The sequence below is a fragment of the Paramisgurnus dabryanus genome, chromosome 10 (assembly GCF_030506205.2).
Source record: "Paramisgurnus dabryanus chromosome 10, PD_genome_1.1, whole genome shotgun sequence".
NCBI classification, from domain to species: Eukaryota; Metazoa; Chordata; class Actinopteri; order Cypriniformes; family Cobitidae; genus Paramisgurnus; species Paramisgurnus dabryanus.
The window spans coordinates 21,391,739-21,413,216 of NC_133346.1; the positions used below are offsets into that span (position 1 = coordinate 21,391,739).

Sequence of the window (21,478 nt, forward strand, 5' to 3'; positions counted from 1 at the left end):
GTGATGGCAATGTGACTCGTGTGATTATACTGTAATACCTCCAATTATTGAGTCTGAACAGTGCCGTGAGCCACAGAGCATTGACTCCATTACTGAGCTGAACGACGGCGAAAACTTACCTGCCTGATGAAAACCAATAGCGGGTGCGAATCCAGCCGCCCCGGGGTATGGAGTGGAAATTATCCCAGGAGCCCCTAAACACACATATACATAGGGTCATGGCCTGTGATTGTAAAAACTGGCCACAATTACTAACCAGTCAACAATGACTAAGTTTACATGTACACCAATAATGCGTTTCTTCCAGTAATCAGAGTAAGGACTTAATCGCGGTAAGATGTTTACATGACTGGAGCTATTAACCTCTTCACATGCAGTTTTATTTTCTGATTATTCACACATAGCTCAATGCAGAGCACAAATGATGAACTCACATATACACTGTTTTAATTTATGGACGTGTTTCATTATTCGGTGCCGTGATGAAGACAGAAATATTATAAAATCTTTACAGGGACTGTCGCTGCTGTCGTGTTATTTTCTTTAAAAAAATCCAGATAATTTACTCACCACCATGTCATCCAAAATGTTGATATCTTTCTTTGTTCAGTCGAGAATAATTTTTTTTTTAAGGAAAACATTACAGGATTTTTCTAATTTGAATGGACTTTAATGGACCCCAACACTTAAAGCCTGAGTGCTTTAGTCGTGCGTAGGTTCTACGCCATAGCTGTGCGTCAGTTCTACGCGGACCGCAAGCGCTGTGATTGGTCCACCAGAACCTCTCCCGTCAGGTAAAAAAAAACTGTGTCATAGGTATTTCCTCAAATCATACACAACAAGTTGCTGTTTCTTCTTCGTTTGTGGGTTAACTTGCCAAGCTTCTTCTTCTTTGACGGTCGCGCTGCTACTGTGGTTACATGCGTGGATACTGCCTACCAGCGTTCTGTGTGCGTGTTTGCACGTCGACACGGATGATGACGCAAAAGTATAAATGAAAACCGACGCAGAACCTACGCCATAGGACCTACGCACAACTATAACGAGCTCTTAATACTTACTTCAAAACTTAACAGTTTTTTCAACGGAGTTTCAAAGGACTCTAAACGATCCCAAACGAGGCATAAGGGTCTTATCTAGCGAAACGATTGTCATTTTTGACAATAAAAATATGCACTTTTAAACCACAACTTCTCGTCTATCTCCGGTCCTGTGATGCGCCAGTGTGACACCATGGAATACGTCTTCACGTCAAGAGGTCACAGAGGACGAACGCGAAACTATGCCCCAGTGTTTACAAGTGTGTTGAAAGAGGACCGTTCCGACGTTGTTGTATGTGGAATGATACAAATTAATGTCTTTGTGTCAGTTTATTGTTTACAATGGTCCGCAAATGTGCGTTTCATATATGTAACACGTGACCTTTTTACGTCACTACGCAATTACGTGAGGTCGCGCTGGCGCGTCACAGAACGTGAGGAAGACGAGAAGTTGCGGTTTAAAAGTGCATATTTTTTATTTTTCTTGTCAATAATGACAATCGTTTTGCTAGATAAGACCCTTACGCCACGTTTGGGATCGTTTATAGTCCTTTGAAACTCCGTTGAAAAAAAACTGTTAAGAGTTGAGTTAAGTGTTAAGTGTTGGGTCCCATTAAAGTCCATTAATATGAGAAAAATCCTGTAATGTTTTCCGTAAAAAAACAATTTCTTCTCGACTGAACAAAGAAAGACATCAACATTTTGGATGACATGGTGGTGAGTAAATTATCTGGATTTTTTTTAAGAAAATTGACTAAACTGTGATTAAAAATATACGATTATACTTACTGCGATTATGAGCTTAATTGCAATGTGTTTACATTGGACAAAGTATAAATCGCATTTCATTATAATCGCATTTATGAGGGTACATGTAAACGTGGTCATTGATACGTTTAGCAGTTAGGTTACTGGATGCTGTTAAGTTTGACATTGTATACATTCATTTTGATATGCTGGTCCTGGATTAATCTAAACCTTGCCCGAGAAACTGCCCCAAAGTGACTGGTGCTTGCAACACTCATTGACACAATGCTAAGATGTTATAGATATTGCTCTGTGGCAGCAGATGGATGCTGTGGGACTGCAGGATGTTTGCTTTAATATGCAGCACAATTTAAGGTGTCATTTTTTATAGTGTAATATTTAGGGTTTTGGTTTGGTCTTTAATATCTTTCTGATATCCTAAGTTATTCAAAATTTGTAGTACGTCGAGTGCTCCTGTACCTTATTTGGTAAAGCATTGTGTAAGCAGTCATGGGTTCAATTCTTAATTCGATTTGATAAAATGTATACTTTAAATGCATTTGAATAAAAGTATCTGTCAAATACATGAATGTAAATGGTTAATTGTGACAACGTTTAAAATGAATTGGAGATCTGGTACAGTGGTGTGTCACATCCAAAAGAGCACAACATTTTCACGCAAGCCATTGGTGAAGAAGACAAAATGGCAACGGCCTCATAAAAGCTGCCATTTCAACAGCTTTTATTATTTTAGCGGGTGTCTGGTGACACAGGGACCGCCCATGAGACCAATTAATCAGTCCTGATTTACAGAAACACACACACACAAGAATACACACTCGGCTTATCTGTATCCACATTGCTTCTTGCTTTAGACAGCGCAAGTGATTTACAGAATCTGAGACGGCGAGATGTGGGGATGAGCAGTCGCAGTTATCTTCCACCTCCAAACAATCACATCTTACTCGCATACACGCTTACAAACCAGGACAGATAAATCTACTGCCAAATGCTGTCCAGCCCACATAACTTTGTGTGCATGCGCGATAAGGTGTGCCCTTTCATAACGCGTTTGCAAGAAACCGATAGTGATATAATAAAACACACGCAGACCGGTCTGGGAAAGAGCAAGTAAAGTAAATATCTTTTAGCCTACTGTTTATCTGTTGTTACGCTGCTGTTTGAATGTTTTTGAATGAGTAATTGAAAAATATTAAAACACGAAGCAACTATATAATCTGTAAATCGTGTTTGTATATCAATAAAGTAAATATGTTGTCCATTTGAATAGCAGCTACTATTTGGGCAGATAAAATTGAAAAAATACATGTCAAATTATTTTGGTACACTGGTTTGTCACTGTAGTGACAATAGGCTTTAAAGAATATTAAAGGCTAAGAAAGACATAGTTCACCACGAAAATGAAATTGATAAAACTAAAAATTTTAATGTAATACTGTAGTTTTTATAAATGATTTATCTGTGTGCTTTATTTTTTTTTATTCATGTGCCCTCATAATCTTTAAATCAAAAATGTTAACCTCCTCCACATCAAAACGACCTCTCACTTCCTATCACAAGGAATGGCACGAGAGCTTGGCTATCGGATACTTGGGAAAAGATCAGAGCGATTAACAACTTGGCCAAACTTCCAACGATCCAATCAGTTCTCGATGGTCAAAATCCCGCTCATTTTTTTTACATATTCCAGAAGTCGTTTCACTCGGATATACGTCACGATACATAAAAGAAGATATCGGTACTTCCGTTTCATGGTGACTTTAAAAACCTTAGATGCTTTTTGGGGAAACCTATCTATGGCATCGCTGTGAATAACCTTTTGTAGCACATTTAATTTGAATAATGTTATGGTGAATAATTTGTACAAAAAATGAATGTGTCAGATATAAATCATGTAAGGAATAATTGATGACGGGCCATTGAATTATTCAAAAATAATGCACGCCCAACTTGGTAATGCTACGGTTAACACAAACATTATTCTGGTGATTATTTTAAGATATTTGACAGTTCAGATGTGTGTTTATCGAAAAATAATGCAAACCAATAGAACATTTCGTAACCAATCAGAATCAAGCATTCAACAGGCCCATGGTATAATGTGAAGTAAATAGTACAAAGCTACTTCGTGCGGAAGAACAAACCGCACACCGCTAACTAAAGTCTTCATGTCATTTATTATGCATGTTTATCCATTAAAAATAAATCTGACATAGTTAATCTTGGGATGAGGTCTTCCTTAGAGCTAGAGGAACGGGCTACAAGCAGATGGTGTGCGTGTGTGCATCTGTTCATATATGTGTGTGTATGTATAAATGCCTGGTTGCCACTTTCCATTTCTGTATTACCACATATGCAAGGAGTCACATGTACACGTTAATTCCTTTTTACAAATACTTACCAAAAGCCGTCTGCATGGTGGGGTCCATCGCGGGCTGTCCGTCACCTGAGGGAAGGTCCAGACGTGTGAAATCCCTGCTCTTGTCGTTGTTATATTTCACATTCAGACTGGTCAGTTTGGAGAATTCCACACGCAAAGTGCAGCAGCCATTGTAGATGTTCTGCCCATCCAAAGTCTGACAAATACAAAAAAAATCACAAACTCTCCTACTAACTATTTCTAATGACTTTTCTGTACTGTTGCTGGTCATTAATACAAACTGCTATATTTACACATTGCAAATAAACAGCGAATTATTCCAGCACTTGCTCACACTTGCTTTACATTATTATATCTGGCTTTAATGAGGCCTGAGCATCTCATCACAGTTGTGCTTTCCGTTACTTAATATCTCAAGCAAATGTAAGCCAAAAACTTTAAACAAATGCAAATGGAGCAGCAGTCATGTGATTTATATCTAAACTGAAAGGTCAAAAACAATCTGATGTAACCGGAATTCAAAACTATTTTATCTAGTTATTTAAAACATAAGGCCGTATGTAAAAAACCACACCACTAAACCCACCATCATTTGTGTATAAGCAGATCATACTAAAATGCGCAAATGAGATTGCACAAATTCATAGCACCATTAGCAAACTCAAAAAATTGATATGAATAGTCATGAGGTTGTGTTGGGATAAAAACTAGGGCTGTCAAAAGATTAATCGCGATTAATTGCATCCAACATAAAAGTTTGTGTTTACATAGCATATGTGTGTGTACTGTGTATAAATATTATGTATATATAAATACACACACATTCATGTATATATTTAAGAAATATTTGCATTTAAATACTGTATATACATTTCTATAATTTATATTATATATAAATATAAATATTTTATATATAAATATAACATTTTTTTCTTAAATATATACATGATTGGGTGTGTTTTTATATATAAATAATAATTATACACAGTACACACACATATGTTATGTAAACACAAACTTTTATTTTGGATGCGATTAATCGTGATTAATCTTTTGACAGCCCTAATAAAAACAAAAATGAAATGAAAATGAAACTCTTTCCACGCCAGCGTTTAAAAAAAAGTTGCCAAATATTTAAACATAATATAGCAAATGAAAGAAAAAAAGGTTCATCATATCTTTATTTGTTCTCTTTTTATCAGCTCTTAAATCCGGGTAGGTTTCGTCAAAAATATATTTAATAAGATAATTGCGTTTTTGTGAAGGTTAGACTTTTGATAGAGATCAGACCCAGAGCGATTATCAAAACATACACGGAGTTTTAATTGTTTTCTCTAAGGGGATACTTTCAGGTTTTATAAGTTGGGTAAGAGCGCCACCTGGTGGATAATAGCAAAAATAGGATTTCCGGAAAAACTCGTTATTGGCGTGTTCTCTTAAAGGTGCAGTGTGTAAATTTTAGCAGCATCTAGTGGTGAGGTTGCGAATTGCAACCAACGGCTCATCCGCTGCTCACCCCTCGCTTTGGAAACGCATAGAGAAGCTGCAGTAGCTGCCACCAGAAAAACATGTCATTGACTGAGACAACTTAGTAAAAAAAGTTTGTCCTTTAGTGCTTCTTTAAAAACATGGTGGCACAAAATGGCGACTTCCATGTAAGGGGACCCTCGGTGTATGTAGATAAAAACATCTCATTCTAAGGTAATAAAAACATAATGGTTCATTATAAAAAGGTCTTTATATACCCCTGATAATATAGTTTTGTATATTATTTTGCATTTCTGTCAAGAGATAACTTTTAATAAATTACACACTGCACCTTTAATTAACGAGTTAGCTTGTCAATGGCGGGGAAAGAGTTAATAATGTTTACATTTATGCATTTGGTAGATGCTTTTATCAAAAGCAACTTCAAGGCGAGGTGCATGATCTCTGAAAGCCATTGGTACTCGGCCCGACTCCCTTTTCCAAAGTGTTTTTCAAAAATCATGCACCCCGCCTTTAAGGCCGAAGTATGGTCCGTTTTTTACACATAAGCCGGTGTCCGGATTTTTGAAACCCCGTGTACATTCTACACTTAGATCGTACATCAGGGTTCCTACACATTTTTCATTTCAAAATTCCATACTTTTCCAGACTCAAACATACAGACTTCCCTAAAGATTTTTTAGACCATATTTAACATCTGAAAAAAGCAGTGGTTTTAAAAATCGAACTCACGTGTGTACATGTGCCGTTTAATGTATTGTTTTTTAATTTTCATTTTTTTTAACCATTTCCGCTTGGGTTTAGGGTTAGAATTAGGATGTCATGTTATGCAACAAAAAGTTGTTCTAACCCCAAACCCAAGCGACAATGGTTAAAGTTCCCAAAGTAAAACTTATATTTACCCATTTTGGCTCATCGGTTGGTTCACACTATAATGCAAAATTTGACAATGTTCAATGTATTTAATCGTACAGTTGGGGGCACCTGAGTGTCATGTTTACTGCGGCCTAACAGCGTAACGTCCAATCACAGCAAACAGTCCTGCATAATTTTGATCTAGCGCTGACCTCATAGCAGCGCTCAAAACATGCTCTAAACATCATAAAATAATGTATTATCAAAAAATCTTGATATATCTTTGTATTATAGGAAACTGAATAGGCCAATAGTCTGGAAATTCTATTTTCTCCATAATCCATTTTCTTTTTTCCATACTAAAAAACGTATATCAAATTCAATACTTTTCCAAAACACGTAGGATCCCTGGCACATGTGCCTACAGGAGAATGTAGTATGTTGTCCAGGAGATGCATTGCATTTTGTCGCAATGCGCATGTGTCGAACATCTGTGAACACCTACGAGTCAAAAAAACTATACTTTGCAAAGCTTTGCATTCGACCGTGCACATACGTTCACATAAAAACTGGTGACCAAAAAAATCATCTTATCATGATGGTGGCTATATTGACTTGGGCCAGACACCAACCATGACAAAGCCCCCCATAAAAATCGAGCATCTCTAGTAAACGTAGCAACACATTCGAACCCCTAGCAACTTTGTAACAACACCCTGGCAACCACCTACCCATAATACCCATCACAAACACCACTAACATTTACTTAATAAATAGTTGTTGCGACCCTTCTGCATGTCTTGAGTTACAATAATAATCACTTGCCGGAAAAAAATAAGATGCATCTGCACAACGGCTTTTCTTTTTGCACCAATTTAAAAAAGGGAGGATACAGGAGCGGGGGGCTTCATCCAAAAACGACCCTCGTCTTCACCACCCTCCGTAACACTAACAAATACTCCCTTTGTGCAGCGAGGCAATGCAACATGGCAGCCGCACAATAGATAACACCCTCAGACCAGAAGAGTAATTACTTGCTCGCTCTTTTTTTCTTAGTGAGCTGCATTGGCATTCATTAGATAACCTCAACGGTGACATATTAATTACAGGGGGCGTTTGATTTGTGCGGCCTACTGAGAACCGGTTTTCCTGTCGCTCTGACTCAATTTTGGTCCTGCACCCGAAAAATACAGGAGAAGATGGGGATGTCGGGCAGGTCCCGGCTAGCAAACCAGCCAAATGGAGCGTATATATTTTTGATTGATAGTGAAGATCTGATTATAGGGGATGGGCGAGTGATCCCGGAGAATCGTGTGTTGTTGAGGGATGACTATAACTAAATCATTTGTCTCCACACACAGCCTGAGGATCCGGGTGGACCGGAATAATTGCCAGCTAACTGCATTAACCTGGATGCTGCATTTTTATTTTATCCCTCATGCTATCAAAAACGGAACAACTAAACGATCATAATATGAGCTTTGTTATGATACTGACCACTTTGGCGTGATGTGCGTTCATTGGATCTGCATATTGTAGCAAGGCCTGAAACTGGTTGTTCTTGGTGAAAGTGATGATCTTCAGAACCGTCCCAAATTTTGAGAAGATCTGTGCGAAGAGCACAAATTAATATTGAGTCGGGAAACCATTGTTGCATTTATTAAGTCAAGGAGGTTAAGTCCTACCTGGTGTAGCACTTCAAGAGACACTGGATAGAAGAGATTCTCCACTATGATGCGAAGTACAGGACTTTGTCCAGGCATCATGCCACCGTCACTACCCGTGGCAGAACCAGAGAGACTCATGTTCCCAGAATGCATTGCACTTACAGCTTGCAGTGCGGCCTGAGCCCTCTGCAAACAAGACACACGGGGTTATCATTTGACCGAACTCTTCAAAAACTGTAAATACACACAGACACGCTTTTATGTTTAGCAAGTACACCTGGTTCCCATCGCGCTACACTTGCGAGTAATGCCCTAGTCAACAGAGTAATGTTGTAATTATCAGGTTTTATACAAACACACAAAGGCGTCTCTACATATGCAGAGTTGCATCCATTCAGCTACATTGTTTTTCACACTGGCACACTTATATGCAAATATAGTCAGCATTGTATGTATACTGCAAATACACCAACACAACATGCATGCACAATTTTTTATTCAATAAAATATTTAAATAAAAAGCAAATAGTTTGACATCACTTTTGGCCACTAAAGTACATTAGTGATAACTGGGAAAATAATAAATAATTGTCTTGTGCTATCATAGTGCTATTAAAGGTCCACTATGTAGATTTTTAGTGGCATCTAGCGGTGAGATTGTAAATCCAATGCAAGGGCCCAGTACAAAGCTCACCCCCCTCCCCCCGCCACAGGACAAACACATTATCGTCTGCGATAATGTAGGGACAAAACGCGCTCTATAGAACAGATTGTCCGTTTAGGGCTACTTTAGAAACATTGTGGCGCAAAATGGCGACTTCCATGTAAGGGGACCCACAGTGTATCTAGATAAAAACGGGGCATTCTAAGGTAATAAAAAGCAATACAGTTCATTATGTAAGGTCTTCCACTGATAATATAGTTATGTATATTATATTGCATTTCTGTCAAAAGATTATTCTAATAGTTACACAATGCACCTTTAAAAGGGACATATCATGTAAATTTGACTTTTTCATGTTTAAGTGCTATAATTTGGTCCCCATTGTTTCTATCAACCTAAAAAACGTGAAAAAGATAACAGTAACTTAGTTTTGGTAAACCATTCTCTGCAAGCATGTGGTGATTGAAAAAGGGTGATTGAAATTTGGCTTCCCTTGTGATGTCAGTAGGGGATAATACCGCCCCCCAATCACGGCACTGCCATTTAGTGCAGAGATCATTTGCATTTTAAAGGACACACCCAAAAAGTGCAAATTTTTACTCACACCTAAAAAGTGCACATTTTAACTTGCTCTAATAAATGATCTAGATGATATTTTGAGCTAAAACTTCACATAAATACTCTGGGGACACCAAAGATTTATTTGACATCTTAAAAAAGTCTTGTGAAATGTCTCCTTTAAGCTAATATGCATATCATTTTTATATTTTTATAAGTGTTTAACTAGTCTTATTGAGTCTCTTTGTTTGTTGAAATTCTTATGAAAAAAGTCTTCATAAAGTAGTTTCATTTCACTCATTGATTACAATCTTTGACATGACCTTCCTCAGTCAATATTAACAATATCAAGGTTATTTTTCACAGAATGTTCTTTGCATTATGTAGAAGGATTTTTTTATGTTAAAAACAGTAAATCGCAAAAATAACTTCAGCTGGATTTTCACAAGCAAGGTCACAAATAATCAAGTAGTTTGAAATGATTTAAACATATGTTTCGTTTTAATGTCATTGACTCTACTACAGTATGTTAGACGGCATGTAAAGAAGGTTACAGTCTGTAATTCTCACCCCTTGGTTGGGCAGGTTGTCAGTCTTCAGCTCACGGTGGTTGGAGTATTGGATGTAGACAGGCTGGTTACGAACGTGGGGTGTGGCTGTGGTGTAGTAGTTGACCATGGTCATGGCTGCTTCTTCAGAAGCCATTTCTATAAAAGCCTAGAGTGGAAAGATGAACAAATGAAGAGCTCAGATGCAAAACCCTCTAAATGCATCTGACATGTTTTCTTGTAAATAAGCATTTTTACCAGACTCTTAACTCTTTCCCCGCCATTGACGAGTTAACTCGTCAATTAAGAGAAAACGCTTCCCTGCCAATGATTAGTTTTTCCGCCAATCTGTATTTCCGCTATTTTCCACCAGGTGGTGCTCTTACCCAACTTATAAAACCTGGAAGTATTCCCTTAGGTTAAACAGTTCAAACTCTGTGAATGTTTTGATCATCACTCTGAATCTGATCTCTATCACAAGTCTTTCACAAAATTGAAATTATCTCAGCCTTTTGCTCAAAATTGTTTTTTTTAGGAACCTATCTGTATTTGAGAGGTGATAAAAAAGAAAAAATTAAGGTAGGCTTTTATCAGCTTTTGCATATTAGCTCCTCATATATATAGTAAATTCTCGGCTCTGATAATTAATATAATTAACTCTTTCACCGCCAGCGTTTTTAAAAAAAGTTGCCAGCCAGCGCCAGCGTTTTTCATGATTTTCACCAAAGTTGAATGCCTTCCAGAAAATGTTCTTCTTTAAATATATAAACATACAATATACCAAATGAAAGAACAGACCTTCTGCTTTCAAACAAAAAAAAGTTTCTTCCTACCTTCTGTGGTTCTTTTGTAATCAGCTTTTGAATATGGGTAGGTTTCTGCAAAAACACCACATTTTGAGCAAAAAGCAGAGATAATTCCATTTTTGTGACGGACTTTTCATAGAGATCCCATTCAGAGCGATCTTTAAAACAGACACGGACATGCAGCAGCTTGCCATAGGGCAATACTTCCGGGTTTAAAAAGTTGCGGAAGGGCGCCACCTGGTGGATAATAGCGGTATTGCGGAAAGACGGAAAATCTCGTCATTGGCGGGGAAGCGTTTTCTCTTAATTGACGAGATATCTCGTCAATGGCGGGGAAAGAGTTAATATAGTGCCACATAACCCAATTTGCTCTATCACACCATATTTAAGGCAAATAAACACTAAATGTATGTAGCAGAAAAAAATCTTGGTGGATTTCATTATGCCGTATTAAAGTATTCTTAACATTTATTCTGAAAGGAATCACACGAGTAAAACGAAGAAACTGGATATATACTGTACATTGATTTACATAGATAGCACAAACGGTGTAGGAACATACTAAGATGTAATACTGTGGATAACAGGTTTGAATTTGTGAAGAAGTGATAATAACGTTTGTCCTAACAGACAGACACCTCTAATAATTATCCTAACATGATCAGGAGAGACTTATAAATTCAGAAACCGACAATAAATGAAATCGTTTGATGCCCCAATCAAACCAAGCAGCACACAACAAATTATGCAACAGTGCCATTTATAAATGTGCCTGTCTTTTCTGGTCTAAATATGCCAGTTTCTATTTAAATATGAAAAGACACTTGAGTAAAAGCGAGAGACTGCTGTGTTTGTGCAGGGCGTCTTATCAGTCTCGGTTATTAGCTAAACCTTGATGTGTTTGAAAAAACACACTTCAGTTTCTAATGAAGTGAAATCAAATTTGGACTGTCTTTTACCACCTCTTATAAAAATGAACTAAATAAAACATAATAAAATCATTTTTGTTAGTAGCTTTCCTTAAAGGTGCAGTGTGTAAATTTTAGTGGCATCTAGTGGTGAGGTTGCGAATTGCAACAAATTGAAATGCATAGAGAAGCTACGGTAGCCCCACCAGATAAACATGTCATCTTCGGAGACAACTTAGTAAAAAAGTTTGTCCGTTAAGGGCAAAACATGGTGGCACAAAATGGCGACTTCTATGTAAGGGGACCCTCGGTATGTAGACAAAAACGTCTCATTCTAAGGTAATAAAAACATAACGGTTCATTATGAAAGGTCTTTATACACCCCATATAATATAGTTTTGTATATTATTTTGCATCCCTGTCAAGAGATAACTTTTAAAAATTACACACTGCACCTTTAACTGCCATATCAGACAAGAGCTATTATTTAACTATTCACTTATTTCACTTAAAATATAAGAAAAATATTGTATAGATACCAACAATTTAATTTAAATCAGTAGTTTTGTATTTTTGTCATTGATTTTAATGTGATTACATCACATGCAATGATTCATAGAGCAAGCAATAGCCGTCATTTCACTGTCTAGGGTTAACTATAGACCCGATACAGTCTGGCTATGAGTAACCCATTTCTAGCCAAAATAAACTTAAATTTGGTTACATGCCAAAATATCTTGCAATATGTAAGCAAAGTCAACAGTGATTAAGGTGTTTGGCTTCATTTATTTATTTATTTTATTACTTTTATTTTGACTGACATTCCAAATGTTGCCTTGTTTTAGCCTAGATGTCAGTGTTTGGATGGCGATTCGACATCTTTTAAATGCGAAATGGCTTGCTGGGTATAGACGACACAGAAAACAACACAGTTTGCACTGCTTTAAAAAAAAAAAAAGTTGTAATGTTGTGATTCACCTCGCCATCAATAATGAAAATTTGACAATTTGTTGTCCTCATTTATTTTCTTTCCTCATTATTCAAAAGGTGATTTCCATTATATTCTCATTACAGTCATTAAAAATATGTAAATACAAATGCTAAAAGTTTAATTCAATTAATGAAGCTTAAGGCGCTTTCATTAAGCTAAATATAATTACTCTTTCTATTTGTAATATGTTTTGAATGTGATATTGGAGGGTCAAGTGTGACTCTACATCTCAAGTTGTTGTACTGCTGTTTATCAATTCTACAGCAGCCATGAACACATGCTGACATGAGTGATCATGTTAGTTACACCATGATGAATCACACAAGAGGTTAGGGAATACACACACATACTCAAATCTAATTCATGCGATATAATCCCAAAATTCCAGAGCTAAACCAACATGAACTCAGTAGATCTCTGTGGCATGTTCTGGGTAATAAAAATAAGGCCTAAAATAGTTTAAAATACTTTTTTACATTGGCAAAAATGTTGATCACCATCCTTGGAAGAGAAACTAACAATACATAACTTAAAAAAAAAAACAGAATTAAATTTTGTATAAATGTTTTCAAAATGAACAGAAGTAATGCATTTAAAACAAGATAATTTTTTATGCTAATTTCATGTTAAATAGCAGGAAATTTAAATATTTAATAGTTCTCACTCCCTAAAAATATCACACCCTCAGAAAAACGGTACGGAAGCTGTCACCACGGTGGTAACCTTTCAGAAATACACCTTTGTACTTAAAGGGTACCTTCAAAAAGGTACATATTGGTACAAATTAAGTCCCAGTGACAGCTATCGATTTTCTAACACATGAATACTTACAAACCTAAAAAAAATCAAGTGCAGTTAACAGGGCACCTACTTGATTTTTCCCTTTAAGCATCAATAGATTGGTGACTTTGCCGAAAGGAACTCCTAGTGAGATGACTTCTGCCTCGGACACTTCGATGGGAACTCTGCGGACGTGGAGCACGCGGGAGGGGGCACATTGAGATCGTTCTCCTTTATAAGTTTTACTGTCGTTGCCATTAGCTGCCAAAAAGGACATAAAAAGACACAATTATTCTTTCTTGTAGTTTCCCAAATGCCAAAACTGGCAGTGATGTGACGGCACATCATCTGACACTAAAACAAAAACTGTTAGAAATATTTTGCAACAATTCAATAAAGACACTGAAAGAAACAGACAGCAGACAGACAGTACTAGTGAGCAGAATGATTTAATTGTTGTATTTTAAAATAGAAACTGGCAGAAAACTGGGGCCCTCGGCATCATGTCACCCCCCCAAAGGCCCCCCCCAGTTTGAGAACCACTGATTTAAGGGTGAATTGTGTGCTGTGTATCTGCAGTTATGCAAAAACAATGACTGCATAATACCTTTCCCCATAAATACCTATCGCCTCACCCCATCTGCTGGTTAAACAAGTAGCCTTGTACCAAACTACAAACCTGCCATTAGGTGAACAAATTGTGTAACGACAGCTTGCTTTAAACGCAAATAGTTTTATACTCTTCAGGAAGTCAACCTTCTAACAGTTTATAGATGTCTCTTATCATTAAATTCAGGTTATTTTAGCTATGAACAAATTACACACTTAACACAGTTATTTCAAGAGTTGAAACCGATGAGTGGGTGAGACATAAGCTGTGAAATTACTGTGCCGTTTGTATCTGCATTTATCTTATCACTGACGGGTTATGCATGAGCAATGACCTTACGAGCTGTATTACTAAAATACAGGGAATATATTATTACAATATGGGTCAAATGTTTCTTGTTTTGTGTGTGAAAGTGAGGTAAAGTGGTACCACTTTCTTCTATTATGAACACAGCAGTGTGTAAGCAAGGACTAGTAACTGTGAAATCTATTTTTCTTTCGCACTGATACACAGTCTCTAAGTTGATGAGCCAATAAGCCGATGAGTGGAGGCGCAAAGAAACAGGGGTCCACAAAAGAAAAGTGCTGCCATAAGGAAAACGACCAGCCATAGCAAATGGGCCAACCCTCCCTTCACATCCCAGCACATTTATCCCATCTCTCCCCTCAAATCTCATCATAGAGATCCATGCCTGCCCTCAAAGCTCAGTACAGAGATCCATCCCTTCCCTCACATTACAGAAACCCACAAATACTTCCCTTTAAAGCCCAGCACATAGATCCCATCTGTTTCATCACAGCCCAGCACAGACATGCATTCCTCCGCTCAAAGCCCAGCACATAAATGCATTCCTGCCTTCACATCACAGATACCCCCAATACTTTCTCTCACAGCCCAGCACAAATATGTATTCCTTCCATCATCACCCCCCAGCACAGAGATGCATTCCTCTCCTCAAAGCCCAGCACAGAGACCCCAAAGGCTTCCCCTTATAGCCCAAAACATAGATCCCATCTGTTCCCCCACAGCCCTCCACAGAAACCCCCATACTTCCCCTTATAGCCCAGCACAGAGATCCAATCTCTTCCCTCACAGTCCAGCACAGAAACCCCCATACTTCCCCCTTATAGCCCAGCAAAGAGATCCAATCTCTTGCCTCACAGCTCAGCACACAGAACAATCCCTTCCCTAACAGCCCAGCACAGAGAACCTTACACACTTTCCCCTTAAAGCCAAGCACATAAAACCCATATCGTACCTCACAGCCTAGTACAGAGATGCATTCCTCCCCTCACAGCCCAGTACAGAGACCCCAAATATTTCCCCTTGTAGCCCATAACGTAAATCCTATCTGTTCCCTCACAGCCCAGAACAGAGATGCATTCCTCCTTTCACAGCCCATCACAGAAACCCCCATACTTCCCCTTATAGCCCAGCACAGAGAACAATCCCTTCCCTCACAGCCCAGCACAGAGAACGCCACATACTTCCCCCTTAAAGCCAAGCACATAGAACCCACATTGTCCCTCACAGCCTAGCACAGAGATGCATTCCTCCCTTAAAGCCCTTTCCTAACATCCTAGTGCAGACTACCTTCCCTTATAGACCAGCACATCGATCATATCTCTTCCGTCACAGCCCAGCACATAGATGCATCCCTCCCTTTACATACTAGTAGAGAGATCATATCCATCCCCTTATACCCAGGCACATAGATCCTATCCCTTCCCCTTACCACAAATCAGATGGATTTTAAACCCCACCCTCACAGCCTTTCCCTCTCATTGATCCCATGTAAAGTGCAATGAAAACACAAAGAAAGCAAGCACTAATGTGACCAGACAACCAGAGAGAGTCTCATGATTGTAGTTTTGCATTAGCTGTCGAAACGAATCCATGCCAAAAGGAATCCATGTGCAGTTCACCTAAATAACACACCAGATCAACAGGCAACAACCAACAACGCATCCTGTGAGGGTGACAATAATGAGCAACCACCTTCTGTTACTGTGCAGTAGGATGGCTATAGGTGCCCATATGTGAGCTGGTGTCAGCAAACTGGAAAATTGTCTAAAGCATGCAAATTAACACGAAGGCCCTTCCCCATGGATTCTTCCATGACATCAATGAAGTGCATCATATAGGGCAGTACCACTTCAAAAAAAACAACTTTTGTAGTTTAAACCATATACACACACATACTGAAAGCTACCTGTCTGATGCACAGACAAATAAAGCTAAAAATATGACCAGTCTCCGAGTTGCATGCTCTTTATTCTGACTCCGTCTGACTGCTAAAGATCCAAATCCTCATTTAATACTAATGATGTCTGCTTTGTCCAGACCCTGCATCCAGACTCAATAGAAATCAATGGATAAAGAGAAACAAGCTTGCATCTGCAAGGCATCTAAGGTTGACGCACAGAGCACAAGGCAGATTAAATAGGCAACAAAACAAAACCAGTGGAATAACTCGATGCAAGCTGGGGAGGAAGCCCACCACATGCAGAGATCCAACAAGCTGAGAAGCGAAACTAGATTATCCCTTTACAGTATATGCAAAAAGGATTCATGTTCTACTACTAGTTTGCATAAACACACGGATCCAAAACATAATGCTTATTTTTATCTAAAAAAAATGTATCTATTGCTTTTGTATATCCCTGTATGAAATTTTACAGGTAAAAGGCTCATTTTGAATTCAAAATGTGCAAGTTAAAATTATTCCAGGTATACACAAAAGCCAGCAGATTCTAAAAATGGCCCACATGTGTGTAACCTTTAACCGTCATATTGCTGAAAGCAGCCAGTGAATTTGTTTTATGACGCATACAGGAGATCCTTACGTGTCCTGGAGACAGGAATCTCACCACGTTACAGCTAACAGGAGAACAGGAAGATGATTGGCCCAGTATTCCAATGACCCTGTGTTACCATGGTGACCATACTCATGACCTATCAAGGCATCTGGCTCCGCCACGCCGATTCATCTCATTGTGCTGTTAACAAATCTCATTGTGTGTTTAATGCGATTAGAGGAACCATCCCTGAATCAAATGTGCCACAGGCTTTCCGAGAGGAAATGAGTGAAAAAGACCTTTGAAACTGACCGGCCATTTCTGAACCCAAGCTATGAAAGAGCTTGTGTCTGCAAAACAAAGTATTTCCTAAAAATTGGACATATGAAGGGTTTATAAATACTTCCTCTTTGCCGTCTGTGATACAGTATTGTGTTTCGTAGGTAACACCTGGGTAGGTAATAACTGGCATTTATAACGAAAATTATGTTTAATATATATATATATTGATAATTAGCTATTTATTCATGAACAAAATATAACAAATATACAGTAGTGGCCGAGGGAGGATTTGTTCCAATGAATCTTTTTTAAGAATATTATGGTATTTTTTTACAACTGACTTATCTGTGAGCTTCATTATTATAATTTTTTTTATAAATGTGCCTTCATTATCTTTCATTAAAAACGGCAATCTCCCTCTCTCCCTAAAATGATCTCTCTTCCAGTCACGGGGTATGGCAAGTGGGCGATTCCTGGGAAAAGACTGCAGCGATTAGTAAATAGCAACATGACCCAGCTTCGAAGGATCCAATAAATTATCGAAGGATAAATTTAATGGCGCGAATTGAGTGTTGCCGCGGCAAGGCACGAGTAGAAAAATTTTAACTTTGGCGGAGAAACGCGCCGCGTTAACCAATCATGAGCTTGCTGTAGCAGTGTCATGATTAAAGAAAGTAAGCAGAGTCGCAGAAGCCCCTCCCATGACGCGGATTTCCGCGTGAATGTCTCGATGACTAGAATTTAACGCGCGAATGAATCTCAAAATGTTCAAGCGGCAAACTAGACGCAGTAGACACGAATTTGACGCCTCAAACGTGGCTTTGTTGCTGTGTGTCGCTCGTCTGTTTCAAGAGGCGTTTCTAAATCTGGTTGTCATAAACAAATGAAAGTCGCTCATAATTGACAAACCCCATCCAATTGCCAACAGTCACTGTCACTTGTGTTGTCAAAAGTCGTCAATCTTCCATTGAAATCAATGAGATTGCGTCGCTCTGCTACTGCTAGTCGCTGTTAATGTGAATGCGGCTTTACGGTTCGGCACGCATGTGATTCGCAGATTAAAGAGTGATTCACATTTCGCATCTTTTGCACGCTCAAGTTCGTGCAAATGTAGGCGTGAGGTATAATGGACGCGTCGCTCGTTTTTTTCTAGGCGCGCCGCATCGAGTTAAAAACATTTCAACTTCACAAAATGCCGCGAGCACACCGCAGGTCCTGTAATAAGAACCTACGCGCCTAGCGTATTCCACTCGTTTTTAAGCGCAAAATGTGAACGCCCCCTAATACGCAAACTTAAATGGACTTAAATACACTTGTTTCAAAGGCTTGCAAATTTTAATACCCAAGTGATTTTAAACAATTTAACCGCAAAAGGCGCTAAAGTGAGCAGTTTTCTGTATGCATAGACGCGTATGCGATTCAGTTTAAAAAACCATTAGGACCAGTATTCAGAAATGTTGCAAGCCAGACTTGAACTGATCCAATAACCTTTTTATAGGCATATTTTATACAACATAAATCCCAGATGTAGAGCTAGTTGAGTATATATAAAATTTTGTCTTCATTATGATAAAAGCTTTGCCACTACACTTTACCAAGGACTTTAATACAGTAGGCAAATACTGAACATAAGTTTCTGCCACAACAAAAATCTTCACAAGATTTCTGTACCACTGAAGCAGCATTATCCATTATCCAAGCTTCGGTTTTCCGTGATATTTGTCTAAGCATCACCCAAGAGACAACTGAAGAATTGGTTTATTCTGTTTATTCAGGGATGCGCTGCGAAATCTTGCTACAGTAAAACTGTTGCTAGGACACCTTAGACTTCTCGGAATGCCGTGACTTCCTGTCAACAATTTCCATATCTGAGATTCCTGGAATACCTTTCTTCACTGCAATTATTACCTCCACCTGCTAGCTTTACAACCATCCTCTCACAAACAACCAAATCCAATAAAACGCCTCAGAACAGTAAAGATTCATCTTTTACTATGGTTTAAAACAGCACAGCCTTTGGTTCGATCAGATCAAGGCTGCCTAACACACACAGCAGAGTGAGACATGTTTGATCAGCTATAACTCGTGGTTATGGGGTGTACTGTCAACTTTGCTTGGGGGAAGAGTTTGTCAGGTTTGATGGGCCAGAAATGCGTTTGTATTGTATCTGGCAGAGAGGTCTCAGTAGACTGCAATCAAGTGTGCATGCATTCACAAAGGTGGAACGACACTGAGCCTTTGGGCTCTCATCTGCTTGATGTGGTGAAACACAAGATTTGTTTCACATGGGAAAAAGAATCGGGTCTTACTAGCTTTTCAGCCTTAAACTACCAAAAATGTCTTATCATATGAATGTGGCCTTAAGAAGTGTATTTATAATAACCAATGCTGGTATCTACACTGTAAAAAAATCCTTGTTGCACTTTCTTGAGGAGTTAAAATAAAGTTAAATTAGCTCAAGTTATTTGGGCATTGCAGAAGATCCCGTGCTCTGTATACACGTATTGTGATTTTTTACATTTTGCTTGTAATTTATAAATAAAATTTTAAGTTAAAAGGGATAGTTCACCCAAACTCGGAAGACTTCCGTTCATCTTCGGAATACAGTTTAAGATGTTTTAAATTTAGTCCGAGAGCTTGCTGACCCTCCATTGAAAATCTATGTGTGATATACTGTCCATGTCCAGAAAGGTAATAAAAACATCATCAAAGTAGTCATCAGTGGGTCAGTTAGAATGTGTTGAAGCATCGAAAATACATTTTGGTCCAAAAATAAAAAAAAATACGATTTTATTCGGCATTGTGTTCTCTTCCGGTTCAGTTGTGCACGAGACTGACGCACAACATGACTGACGTGTTATCTGGTCACCCCAGCTTTATTTTTGGCTCACCCGAGCTTAGTTTACAGTCTGAGGGAGATGCAAAAAAACTTTACATAACACATCAACACACGGTTCACAACAGAATGTGGACAAAAATAAGGTTGAGTTTCTTACCTGATACTGATACTAAAATGGCCAGTCTTAACAGTGTACAATATACGCATGTTACTAAGACCTGGCAGATCACGTTGGCCAAAACACACACACACACACACACACACACACACACACACACACACACACACACACACACAAAATCACATTTTCAAATGATATTGCTGACAAATACAGGCATTCACATTTGGGTGGGAATACATTTCTCAGAAGACGAAAAACTGATAAATTGCCCTGGAATTTTTATAGAGGTCATAAGAGAAAAACAGACATGGCCGATTCGGAAGGAATTAAAAACACACCTCTGAGCCCCGATACAAAATAAATAAAAAAATTGAATATTTGCTTCACACAATAAAACTCACTCTAAAATACTTGGGGGAAAATGGGGTAGAATTTGGGCTAAACGGGCACACAGTTTTTGGATGATAATATATATATATACACACAATATATATATTGGTCTTCAACTAATTCAAGTAACTTATTCATTTTCTTTTTTGCTGCAAAAATCTAGAAAAATATTTTGAGTGTTATACATTTGAATGAATAAATATATTCATTTAATTTATTTGTGTACTTATATTTTTTATATGGGCATCTTTGACATTAATTTCTTTTCACCAGTAAGATAACATTCACAGATCAGAACCAAAATTGTGGTAAACTCACATCCGTGGCTCACATTTTGTTGTTTATACATCTGTGGCAAACGCTAACAGTTGTGCATTTGCCTTTGACCAACCAATGCTCTATTAGATGACTTTAAACTGAACTGTAGGGGAAATGAGTCGCAAAACAGCAGTGGTGTCTAAATATAAGGCTTCACAGAATGTGTGCAAAGGATGTGAGCAATTTTGCAAACAAATGCTCAACTGTTTTAAACAGAGCTGTGGCCGATAACTTTAGGTGTGTTTTTCAAGCGGCATGCGAAGAGAAACTTTCGTTAATAGCTTGGGGGTAAATGCATAATCTGTGTCAGAATTATATGAATGGTCTGACGTCATCCATGCTCAGGTAATCGTATTCTTTGTTTACACATAGCATCATACCAGTAAATTACAGGTAATCTTACAACTTCTCTTTGCCAAGAACCAATTTACCCAGTAGATTTTAAAAGGTCCTGTTCACACTTTTAGTAAAAGAACCAATTGTTTCATAGCACCAGCCGTTTCAAAAGACTAGATAGTTAATATAACTACTGCATCACCATAACTAGCCTCACATTCATTTTTTGCATGCTCAATTACAGATATGCAATGGAAAAACGCTTTATTGGGTTATCAGCACAGTCTCAGGGTCAGCTTTGTTATGACTTCCTTATCATTGTAAAAAATAG

The 21,478-nt window shown here is 38.2% G+C and overlaps 1 protein-coding gene across 4 annotated transcripts in view; it reads right to left on the reverse strand.

The window, feature by feature from the left end:
- ptbp3 (polypyrimidine tract binding protein 3) overlaps window positions 1-21,478 on the reverse strand; it is a 71,905-nt gene that overhangs the window by 14,864 nt on the left and 35,563 nt on the right. For all 4 annotated transcript variants that reach the window (XM_065290360.1, XM_065290361.1, XM_065290358.1 and 1 more), the window contains 6 exons: window positions 13,545-13,714; window positions 9,991-10,137; window positions 8,217-8,384; window positions 8,029-8,139; window positions 4,210-4,384; window positions 120-194 (listed from right to left, as the gene is read on the reverse strand). In XM_065290360.1, the coding sequence (XP_065146432.1) occupies window positions 120-194; window positions 4,210-4,384; window positions 8,029-8,139; window positions 8,217-8,384; window positions 9,991-10,137; window positions 13,545-13,714 (846 nt within the window). The remainder of the gene's footprint in view (window positions 1-119; window positions 195-4,209; window positions 4,385-8,028; window positions 8,140-8,216; window positions 8,385-9,990; window positions 10,138-13,544; window positions 13,715-21,478) is intronic.